Below are 11,284 nucleotides of genomic sequence, written 5' to 3'. Positions count from 1 at the left end.
ATACAAATTAACTAGAAACTATAAACAATGCGCGAAAAATCTTGGAATATTTACATCATAAGTCAGTTACTCAAAGAACGCGCGAAATCGGCCTAAAGCAAGCCCCGCGCGCACAATGCCCTCGTGATTCCTCTGTTTTTGTTTTGGTTTTTCACCTTTTACCTTCTCATCCCTCCTCTTTTAAATCACTCTCTCTCTCTCCCTCTCTCTCTCTCTCTCTCAAAGTTAAAACTGAAAGCACGCTGCACACTTTGGCTTCTCTCTCTATAAATACAGTTCTCTCTCTTATCTCTGTGTGCCTTGCGCCCCTTCTCTCTCACTCTGTCTGTTGAAGAAATACCCTCTCGCACGCAGGGGTTTCAGAAGAAACTGAGTTTTTGCGAAGGAAACTTGCATAAACAGAAACCAAGTTCTTCTGGGTCTCCTGCATAAACAACAATGTCGATTTTGAAGGACGAAGATCCTCGCATCCACGGCATTAAAACCAAGATTCGGGTCGTCCCAAATTTTCCCAAACCTGGTTTGTTCTTCGCTTCCTCTCTATATATTTTTCATCCCGTTTAAACATTTTGCTGTAATTTTTTTTTTTTTTTTTTTTTTTGTATTTTTGGCTCATCAAGCTGTTTAAAACTTTGATAAGCTGAAGTGGGTTTTCTTTTTAGTGCAGAAAGTGATGACCTTCATCTATTTTTCTTACCAAATAATCAAAGGGTTGTTTAACTATGGGTTTGGTTTGGTTGATTTACTGGGACTGGCATGTACTGTGCAGGAATTATGTTCCAAGATATCACAACTTTATTATTGGACCCAAAAGCCTTCAAGGACACCATCGATTTGTTCGTTGAGAGATACAAAGGCAAAAATATTTCAGTGGTTGCAGGTAAAAAACATAAAGACTAGTTTTTTTCAGTAGCAATTTGTTTGTAAGAAGTATAAACGCAATTGGTGGATTGCCCTTGCCCTTCTTCTTCATCTTGCTGCATTCTGGGTTCAAACTCGCTACCTTCTCTTAGTGCAAATTAGAGTAGTGATGTCTTTTGTAATAAATGTGCCAAAGGCCTAAGCTTTTGATAACAGTGATTAACTTGAAGGTGGTGGGGTCCATGGTTAGAAGAAAAAGTAGGTGTGAGTGATGAAGAAATGCTGTCTACTGTTATATTTGCATAAGTTTCTCCTTGTCCTTTAGAATGCTTCTAAGAGACATTATGGAAATGGAAGTCACAATGGGTTTTGGGAGTGATTTTTTGTTTGACTCTAAGCCTTGTTAGTGGGCTGTGCCACTGATGATAGCTCTCCCTCAAGCTCGTTTCTTTATTCTCCTTTGTAAATTTCTTCACATTTGCTCTCTCTCTCTCTCTCTCTCTCTCTCTCTCTCTCTCTCTCCCTCCCTGGCATGTGGTCGGGTTCAATTTGCGTGGATGGTGGTTGGTGATGCTGCCCACCTTGTTAAAAGTGGACCCCTCCATCTCAATTGGGCCGAATTTTTTGGCTTCATTATAATGTGGGTTTGCCCAACTTTACCGTTGGATGACCTTAATTTACTCTCTCTTCATGTTGTCTTTGTTTATTTCCTTAAGGTTGTGTTTGGTATGTCGTACTATACTGACTATTTCAGCCATACATACTAATCTTTGCGTCGTGCATTGTTGGAGTTTATTATCATGATGTGAATAGTTCACTGTAATAAGGTATGAATGATTTGCTGTCTTGGCTTGTTTCTGTAGATAGCTTTTGTTTTGGCCCTTCAAAAATTGATAGAGGAAGTATTGAGGGTTCACTTTATGGATTGGAGTTACTTTTGTTTGGCCCTACAAATTTTGGTAAATATTACAATTGTGGAAGATTATGAAGAAAATTACACTTTGCGTATATGGAGATTGTAAAGTCGCATTGATGTCTCGAGGAATCCATCGTGATTGACTTCAGTACTAACTGATCATAGCTAATGTACTACTTTAGGTCCTACAGAGTTGAAAATCTAATGTCATCTCATTATTGATGGGGCTTGATTCTCAGTTATTATATTCATTTCCCAAATGATTTGGTCCAAAGTTGTTTATGTTTTGTCATGATTTATGTACACTAGGATTTCTCTATTTGTGCGCTTGTGTGGACTTAGGCTCTCTTGTTGTGTGAAAGCCTTTTTATCTATTTAGTAGTCTTCTCCTGTTTAATTCCATGTTTTGCATTCAGGAATTCTGTTCAAAATACCTTCTTTTTTCGTTTGACATCTTTCTATATCCTTGACTACTGTTTCTGTCAAGCCAGGGTTCTCACATTCTGCGGTACATTGTGATTATTTGTGCTGGTGTACGTCTATTACTCCGTTAACAAAGCTAATTATTGTCGACACAGAATTTGTGTTTTTTGGGGCCTTTCTAAGTTAGTGGTGTTAATGTTGTGTTCTTTCAAGTCTCAAGCTGTCTATTAGAATGACAATTTGCCATACCCTGTGATCTTCTGAAATATGATGTTTCTGCTTTTGTTTGTTCCAGGAATTGAGGCGCGAGGTTTTATCTTTGGTCCTCCAATTGCATTGGCAATAGGAGCAAAGTTCGTTCCCCTGAGAAAACCAAAAAAGCTGCCCGGTAAATTTGATTCTATTAGATATTTTGTGTACATCTCTTGGTATAAGTGACTGTATTTTGTAGTTCGATACAGCAAAGTTTGCTAAGTCTCTTAGTACAGTGACCGATATATGTCTTCACATTTTAAGATCAAGTGCAAGAGAGTAGTGATATATACACCTTAACATTTGGGTTTGTCCAGTTGGTCCTTCGAACACACTGCTTGGAATTGCCTTCATTTGGAGCAATTCATAGTCCTTGATAATTTAAGATGCGCTGTGTTCTGTTGTGGTTTTGTTGTCTAATCTTGCATAAAATATATATGTTTCTGTCCTCTCCAGTTCTTGCATGTCTTTCACTACGCCATGGTTATAACGTTAGATAGAATCTCTCGGATTAATTTTGTTCTTAAAAGGTCGAGGATTATCTTTGCTTTCTTGTTTCCGTGAACCATAGGGCTTATTTGTTTGTTATATACTCTACCTAGATTGTTCATGATGCTCTTGACAATTAGGAGCATATATATTTCAAATTCTAACATTCTATTACGGTCATCTGGCATCAGTTACATATAGTTTTGCATCTCCTTTTCCCCTTGAGATGAAGTTGTGGCTAATATTAGGATTGTTGTAAAACTTTTCTGTTGGGGCAGGTGATGTTATTTTTGAAGAATACACTTTGGAATATGGAAGGGACTGTCTTGAGATGCATGTTGGAGCAGTGGAACTTGGTGAGCGTGCTCTGGTGGTAGATGATTTAATAGCCACAGGAGGCACACTCTGTGCTGCAATGAATTTATTGGGTAATCACTCTTTTGAGAATATAAACAAGATGTTGGTTAAATTATTGGAACAACTGATAGTTTATATGGGACTAATGACTGGTGCATCCGTTGGTGATCTGCGTCTAACTTTCGTATTTCAATCCACGTTCCAGTTGTGTTCTAAGTATCAATTTATTATCTCTGCTTGACTTTCTTGAAATACATTATTTGGATCTGTGGATGCGCGCCAACCTTTGCGGTGATTCTGTATGTTTGATTTTAAATGAAATGTTTATCTCAGAACGCGTTGGAGCAGAAGTGGTCGAATGTGCATGCTTAATTGAATTACCAGATTTACAAGTGAGTTGGTTTGACTCCTGGCTTTCCTCAGTTTGCATTGCTATTTTTTGAGCCACCATTGTCCATTCAGTGACTTCATGCTTGGATGTTGCAGGGACGTGAGAGGTTGAATGGAAAGCCATTGTATGTCCTAGTTGAGTACCAATGACCGTGGCGAGACTATAATTCATCTGCATCGGTGCTGCATGACAAACATGTACATTAGAGGCACATTGCGGGCTCTCCCATCTCCGGAATCTGATTTGATTCACCCCATCCATCCCCTTTTTCCCAGTTTCAACGACTAATGAATTTTGATAAAAACTTCGGTTATTGAGACTCGTTGTTTTAGCTAGTAGTAGTAGCATGAGGGCATCGATTTAGGGAAAGCGTTTCGTTTGAGCACTGCTGTAGGACTCTGTTTCTTTGTTTTTCCTCAAACCGAATTGATGTTACCCTTGCCCTATGATTCTCGCAGTTCAGAGCTGTATGTATAGGCATGGGTTCTTATTATTCTGGTACTTAAACGGAGTTCCGCTGTTAACCACTACCAGTAGAGGGAGTTCGGTTATTTGCCAGCCAAAAAAAAAAACTAGAGAGTTTGGGCTTTGAGTTTAGATATCAGTTGGGAGAAAACGGTGAGATGTCATCCATCACGGGATGGTCTAATGGTTAAGATAAATTTCAAGTCCGTATTTTATACGGTACGTTCTGAGTTTGATTCCTTGTGCTGATAGATTACACAATGGTCGTTAGGAAGAGGTTGAAATACCTCGGTGAATCTTTCTAGCTCCTGTAATGGTGGACTGTCATGGTAAAGCCACCAGCTGATTCTCTTTTTTATTTTATTTAAAAAAAATAAAAAATAAAAACAATGAAATGTCTTAGTCACGATTTAATGTTATTTCTGAATTTCTAACCCAAATATCAAACCCTTGAAACTGGCTACAGGACATGTCCCAGTTTGACTTCTAAGTATTTAGTAAATACATATACCGTAACTAAGTTCTAAAGTTTCATGTCCTAATGTAACTTGTATTTTATATTGATTAGGTGAACTGATGCTGATTGACTCACTAGGTGTCCTGTAATTTATGTTCTCCACTATTTGTAGAAAGGTTAATCACATTCTCAATTTGGTTCCTGTGATTTAAAAATTCTCAAAAACAAACTTGAATTTTATTTTCGTTAAAAATAATCATTAACTTACAATGGACAAAAACGTGATCCTCAAAGCAAACCTTACTCGGGAAAAAATCACATAGGAAATTCCGAGAGCATGAACAAGGCCCTAGAGGTGCCAAAATAAACACCAAAATGCACAATGGCAAATTCAATAGAAACGTAAAACAATTCTCAAGAATGGAAAACCTACACTCAACCAAGAAGGAAGATAGCACTCGTGATGGCTAAACCTTGAGAGTTGGATAACTACCATAAAGACACCATGAGGAAAATGTCACAACATTCTTTGACAATTGCAAGAGTCAACAAATAAGCACCGTTACGATTCACCGAGGTTGAGCACTATGCCCATAGCCATTACAAAAGGCTATCCTCGACCAAGGGCGACTACACCCAGAGGATTGAGATGGTTAATACAATTGACTTGTAATCTTTAAAAGATGTAGAATCAATTTAAAGGTCTTCATTGGTATTTGCTTTTTGCTCACCCACTATGCTTTTTTTTTAATTTTTAGCTCTTCTCCCGCCCGATCGACTTGTCTGAGGTCAATGATGCATCCGGTAAGCTCTTTCGGTTGATCTTAGAAAATGAGGCATTCCAAAAATTTTAGGTGTAGAATCAATACATTTAGCAGACGGAACAATATTTTATTTTTGCTTGACTTGAAAAACATGCATGAAATTGGAAATGGTTAGAGACTTTTGGTAAGTGGAATTAAATTTTATTGGGCACAAGGTGCACATCAAAGATTGTGATTTGTGGCCGTACCTTTCATTTTCTCTTAAGCCAAGTAATAGTTTTGGCAGCAAAACCGTTGCGTGACTCGCGCTGTACTTTGCCAGTCAACCAAATTAGGCTTATTCAGCAGCATCAAATCTGCTGAGGTGACTCACTGTGAGGGATAGCAATGGACCAAGACAAACATATGAAAATGAAACGGACGCCTACCTCACAAGTTTGACTCTGGAACGATTTTACTGTCACATGAAATGTACATATCTCATTTTTTGTAAATAGCGTATCTTAATTGTTATATTTTATATGAAAATTGTTCAATTTCTTAATTCTCATTTGAAGATCATCCATATAAAAAGTCATTCAAATCGTAAATCGTTTTGTCATCCGAATGTATCAAATAAATGAATGGTTAATTATGACTATTTTGTGAGTAGCCATTCAAATCGTAAATCATTTTGTCATCCAAATATATCAAATAAATGAACGGTTCATCATAACTATGTTACTAGTACTTGCATCGTCGAGTTGCTTGATACATTTCGATCACTAATTGGTTTTTTATTCAAATGATTTTTTGGACATAATCTTTGAATGAAGATCAATAAGTTGAAATGCTCCAAATCCCGATTTTAAAATTTACACAATAAAAATATGTTATTCGAAAATAGTGGGATATGGCCACATGGGGCTGTTGCATTTTTTTTTTTTAACACATGATATTATCTACACTAAGTGGTGAGCAGGGCCGGCCCAGGCCCAGTGCTGGCAGGGCGACCGTCCGAGGCCCAAAATAATTGGGGGCATCAAAATTATTAGGGTGGTATATTTATATATATTTTCATAAGAGTATAAATTTATAAAATTTGGTTCAATGACAGAGAAATTTAACTACAACGGGTGGTTTTGTTGTTTGAAATTAATGAGGAGGTCTTGGGTTCAAAACACCATGTGTGTGGTTATTTACTTTTCAATTTTTACAAATTTCTTTTCATAAGAGTAAGAGTATAAATATATAAAATTTGGCTAAATGATTTTAATTAGAATCAATGGTTTTTGTTGTTTAAAATTAATGAGAGATCCTAAGTTCAAAATGTTAAGTGCATGTTTATTCTTTTCAATTTTTACGAATTTTTGTTTGGTTATTAGTTTATTTTTAATTAGTAGCTAGTAGATATGTGAGTTGTTATTTTTAAACATTTGTTCCAATTCAAGTATAATCTTCAACAAAGAGTACTGCGTTGACCACATTTTTAGACCAAATTTGCAAATCATATGACGTGTCATCAAAAAGTTTAAGTTAGTACCCGTTTATTACTTATACATATCAATTAAAGACTCAAAAACATCATTATTTTTTTAGTCCCATATTGACAAAGTTGGTAAATAAGAAAAAACACCTCACGATTTATACAAAAACAATTTAAAAGTTCAGATGGAAAACAAAACTCATATCTATCTACTTGTAAACCCGGAGTTTTTTTTTTGTTTTCTTCTCACGATACAAAATAAATTAGCTTTTTGTGTTTCTTAATTATTAAGTTTGAAGTGTTTTTCTAAGTATAATTTTAGAAGTGTGAAAACAAATAATTTTCTTATATAAAATGAGGGCACATTTTTTGGCGTCGTCCCGAGCCTCAAAAATGTCTGGACCGGCCCTGGTGGTGGTGAGAGATTAGGCTAAGTCTCATTATGGGCAGCCATAATAATGTGGTTCAAATTTGTCTTTGACGAGAATCAAACCTAAAATCTCTCACTTAAAAAGGAATATCACTAGAGCGTTATACTAATCGGAAGGGTTGTTGCATCATTAAACCGTGACGGTATCCCTTTCATCTTCAACAAGAAGGGAAAATGTAAAGCCTTTTTACCAGAAAGCAGAATGCTAAAAACCTAAATAACAACACCAACTAACCATACTTCTATTGGAAAAACAACATCTATGCTTTTCATTCCTCGTCTCTTCATTTTCTATCCCTTTAACAAAATCTGGAAAAGTTCAGTCTTTCTTTTTTAAAGATTGTACTTTTGTGTTACACAAGTAATTCCTTCATCAGCATAAAGAAATCCTTCTTGTGTAACGTGAATATTACGCATGGGCAATGAGTGGGTGGTGCTCAAGTTTACTTATTTATGTTCATGTTGGGCTTATTTATACTATTCATACACATTTCGAGTTTTGTAACCAAGGTTTTAAAAGATGTTAGGCGCCATTAGAGCAGAGTGGAGCCTAGCACCTAGGCAGGTTCTAGCGCCTAAGTAGGGCCTAGGCGAGGGTCTAAGTGAATTAGACGGATTTAAAAATAAATGTAATATATATCGTATAAATAAGTATTTGTTTATGCTTAAAAAATACATAATTGACTTGGAATACATACATTCAAAAATTGAATGACAGATTATAAAGTATTAAAACATATTGAAAACATGGGGAACCATAATATAATGAGTATTCATCTGAGTATTCAACAAGTCTCTTATAATTTATTAAAAAAATAAAATGCAAAAAAATGAAAGTTATCTATTTTCTGTTTATATGAGAGTCGCGACCTAAGTGGATGCCTAGTTGGGCGTCCTCTCTTAATTTTGAAACTCCTAAGGATTAATCAAGACGTTAACTAGCTTCCTAACGCCTAAGAAGGGCCTAGACGACGTTAAATGAGAATTTTTAGAACAATGCTTGTAACATGTTATATCTGAAATTACGTATCTATATATTATAACCGACTAATGAATTTAGTTGGTGGCGACTTAATTTAGCTGTTGAACCAATATCCGAAATTATAATTGCTCAGAATTAATACTTAGTTCTGAAGTTGTAATCATTTGTGTGTGTGTGTGTGTGTTACAATTATCCCACAATTGTCATCATTATGTTTGTTGGTGACTGTTATATTACGAGTTAAAATTCCATATCGTGCTCATGAAAAATATGAACTCCTGCCCATAATAACGACAGATTAATGCTAATTACTATAAAAAAATAGATTTCAAGTTTTATAATCCCAACTGATGCAACCGTGTTGAAAGAGTTCTAAATTCGAAGCTACCTTCACCATTTATATAAAAGAGAATAGTAATGTTGTTATCTCACGAGCAAAATAATTTAACAAAATCATGCAATAAAAACCCATTATTTACATTAGTAAAACAGTAAAAAATATGAACATGACAGTAATCACAGATGAATTAAAACCGAAAACTGGTTAATTAGGCATTTATCAACTCAATTTTTCCATAAATCACACCCAAAATATCAAAAACCCAAAACAAAAAAAAGAGAAAAAATTGAATTGATAAATGCAAGAACAAGGTGTGATAAAAAAAAACACAAAAATAAATAGAAAAAGGGACAAATTCTTTAAAAAAGGACATTGTATTTTTACAGTTTATAGATGATAAGAAAGCACGGCAACACGGCGCGTGAATCAAACACCAGCAACTCGCCGCTGTCTCCGCTCACCGAGTCGAACTCGACCCGGCCATCCAACAACGACTCCAACTCCAACTGCTTCGAAACCCGACCCGCAACGACCCGGCAAACCAGCATCGCCCTCCGTCCCCTGGCCCCACCAGCACCTGCTCTCTCGTGGGCCACGCCGCTATCGGAAAACGTGCAAATCGCTTTTCCCTTTCCGCCGTGAAACCCCCACATTCCGCTGCAAGCGTCGTACACCCCGACGCCGGAGCTGGCGGGACCGAGGCAGTGGAACCGCATGACCTCGTTTCCGTCCGCGACGCACCGCGCATTCTCTTCCTCGCACTGGGCCCCACCTTTGGACCCGACCCGGGACCGCGCCTTTACAACCTCCCTGTACTCCTCGAACCGGGCAACGGATTTGGACCCGTTCTGGACCTTAAAAATCATCTCGATCCGACCCGAAAAGGCCTTCGGTCCCCAGCTGGTGTGGAAGATAATCTCGACGACATTGCGCGAGGGGTGGTCCTCCGGGAGCTCCGTCAATGACGGCAAGAACGGGTAGTGGGGTCGCGGCTGACGAGTTCGGACTGGTTGGGTCGGGCTTGAACTGGGCTCGGGTTTTGTGGGTCGACCCAGGTGTTTCGGTTTGGACCGCTTGGGCGGCGGACCCGGCGGAGGCGACGGCTTCGGCTTTCTTGGTTTTGTAGTGTCCATGACGTCCTTGATGTTTTGAACGCTCTTTCTGCAACTCGCGCTGTTCATCAGATTTTTCGGGTTCGGATGGTAAACGTCTTCGAACGCTCTCGACTTGCATTGCAGCGACTTCACCCACCCACTCGCCATTACGGACCTCTCAATACGAAACCCTATCTCTCCACACCTTCTACTTCTCTCCGAGCGGGTTTTTTTGGGGAGAAAATAAAAGAAAGAATTTTGCAGAGAGAGAGAGAGAGAGAGGGGGGAGAGAGAGAGAGAGATGGCGCGTTTATTAAATGGGGGGTTTCCAACTTTGAGGGGTACGGAATTACGGAAATACCCTTCTGAGGAATTTGGAATTACCCACGTGGATTTCTGTCTCTTTCTTTTCATGGGAAGGGGGGAGAGGAGGGGGAGGCACGTTGATACAAAAGAAACAAATTTCATCATTAATTTGGGTTTTAATTTGTTGGGACAAGAGAGAGAGAAGGATCGAGAGAGAGAGAGAGAGAGTGTGTGTCTGGTTAATTTGCCCCATGTCTGGTTGTGGTATTGGGATTTTACATGGAATTGCAGTTGAAATTGATGGAGTTAAATATTGTTTTTTTTTTTTTTGTTCAATAATATTGTTGTTACTGAAATTTGAACTCAAAATATGTTTCAATAGTCTTATATATTAATACTTAATTATTTTAATTTTGTTGGAGATAAAATTCGTTCGTCATGTTTGAGAGTTGTTTTTGTTTATCATAATTTCAATTTTATTCATGGTTTTATGATCTTATTTAGTTTTAGAGACACAGTAAGAAGATTCTTTTAAATTAAGACTTTTCATAAATTCTATGCCATATCGCAATTTAATGTTAATTTTTGTATCAACATTATAAAATTGTGTGAAAAACATGAACTCTTTGTCATCCGCTTTTGAGGGAGTTATGCATTGAGAGGTTTAAAACCTGGTTAACGGTCGAATTTGCAATTGTAAGGAATTTAATTTGTTCATCATGTATTAAACTTGTTTTTAGGAGGAATTCTTTTTATTCCTTTTTCCGAGGAATATTAATGAGAGGATCTTTGAACTCCTAAAGTATTACTAATTTACTTATACTATATCTTAAAATATTATTGTGGTGTATTACAATTTAGGTGGATTGGTAACATTATGAGCATTGTTATGGGCAATTTAGATGAATTTATTGTTAATTTTTTTATTTTTGTTTGATTTGTTGTTTTCATGGAGAATAGGAATCACAAGTAAGGGGCCAGAAAATCTAATGACAGATAAATACAGAAAGTGAGGCCAAAACATCCGGATTCAGATCCTCTCCTAGGCTAATGGAGAGGATCTTCTTGACCAATTATCATGGGTCGTTGGACTTTTATCCAACAGTTATAATTATTATAACTTTAAAGGGACGCTCCTATTTGTAGCCGTTGGATAAAAATCCAACGACCCATAATGATTGGTCAGGAGGATCCTCTTCATTAGCTCAGAAAAAGATCCAAATCCAAACATCCCACATCAATTAAATTAAATAAATAAATAAAAAGGACGAAACATGTGAGGTCAACAAAAT

General features: G+C 37.2%; 2 protein-coding genes across 2 annotated transcripts; one reads left to right on the top strand and one right to left on the bottom strand.

The window, feature by feature from the left end:
* Nucleotides 1-222: 222 nt before the first annotated feature.
* On the top strand, nucleotides 223-4,219 carry LOC103932983 (adenine phosphoribosyltransferase 3). The gene is made up of 6 exons (XM_009342634.3): nucleotides 223-520; nucleotides 770-880; nucleotides 2,496-2,588; nucleotides 3,220-3,369; nucleotides 3,632-3,690; nucleotides 3,785-4,219. Exons 1-6 carry the CDS (start codon nucleotides 439-441, stop codon nucleotides 3,836-3,838), a joined length of 549 nt encoding a protein of 182 aa, XP_009340909.2. The 5' UTR covers nucleotides 223-438; the 3' UTR covers nucleotides 3,839-4,219.
* Nucleotides 4,220-8,708: 4,489 nt separating this feature from the next.
* Nucleotides 8,709-9,975, bottom strand: LOC103939173 (sulfated surface glycoprotein 185). Its single transcript, XM_009349232.3, has one exon. The coding sequence runs from the start codon at nucleotides 9,852-9,854 to the stop codon at nucleotides 8,973-8,975; it is 882 nt and encodes a 293-aa protein (XP_009347507.2). The 5' UTR covers nucleotides 9,855-9,975; the 3' UTR covers nucleotides 8,709-8,972.
* Nucleotides 9,976-11,284: the final 1,309 nt, after the last annotated feature.

The sequence above is a fragment of a genome, unplaced genomic scaffold, assembly GCF_019419815.1.
Source record: "Pyrus x bretschneideri cultivar Hongxiangsu unplaced genomic scaffold, Pyrus_bretschneideri_v1 Contig34, whole genome shotgun sequence".
Classification (NCBI taxonomy): Eukaryota; Viridiplantae; Streptophyta; class Magnoliopsida; order Rosales; family Rosaceae; genus Pyrus; species Pyrus x bretschneideri.
This window is presented reverse-complemented; position numbering and strand designations above follow the sequence as displayed.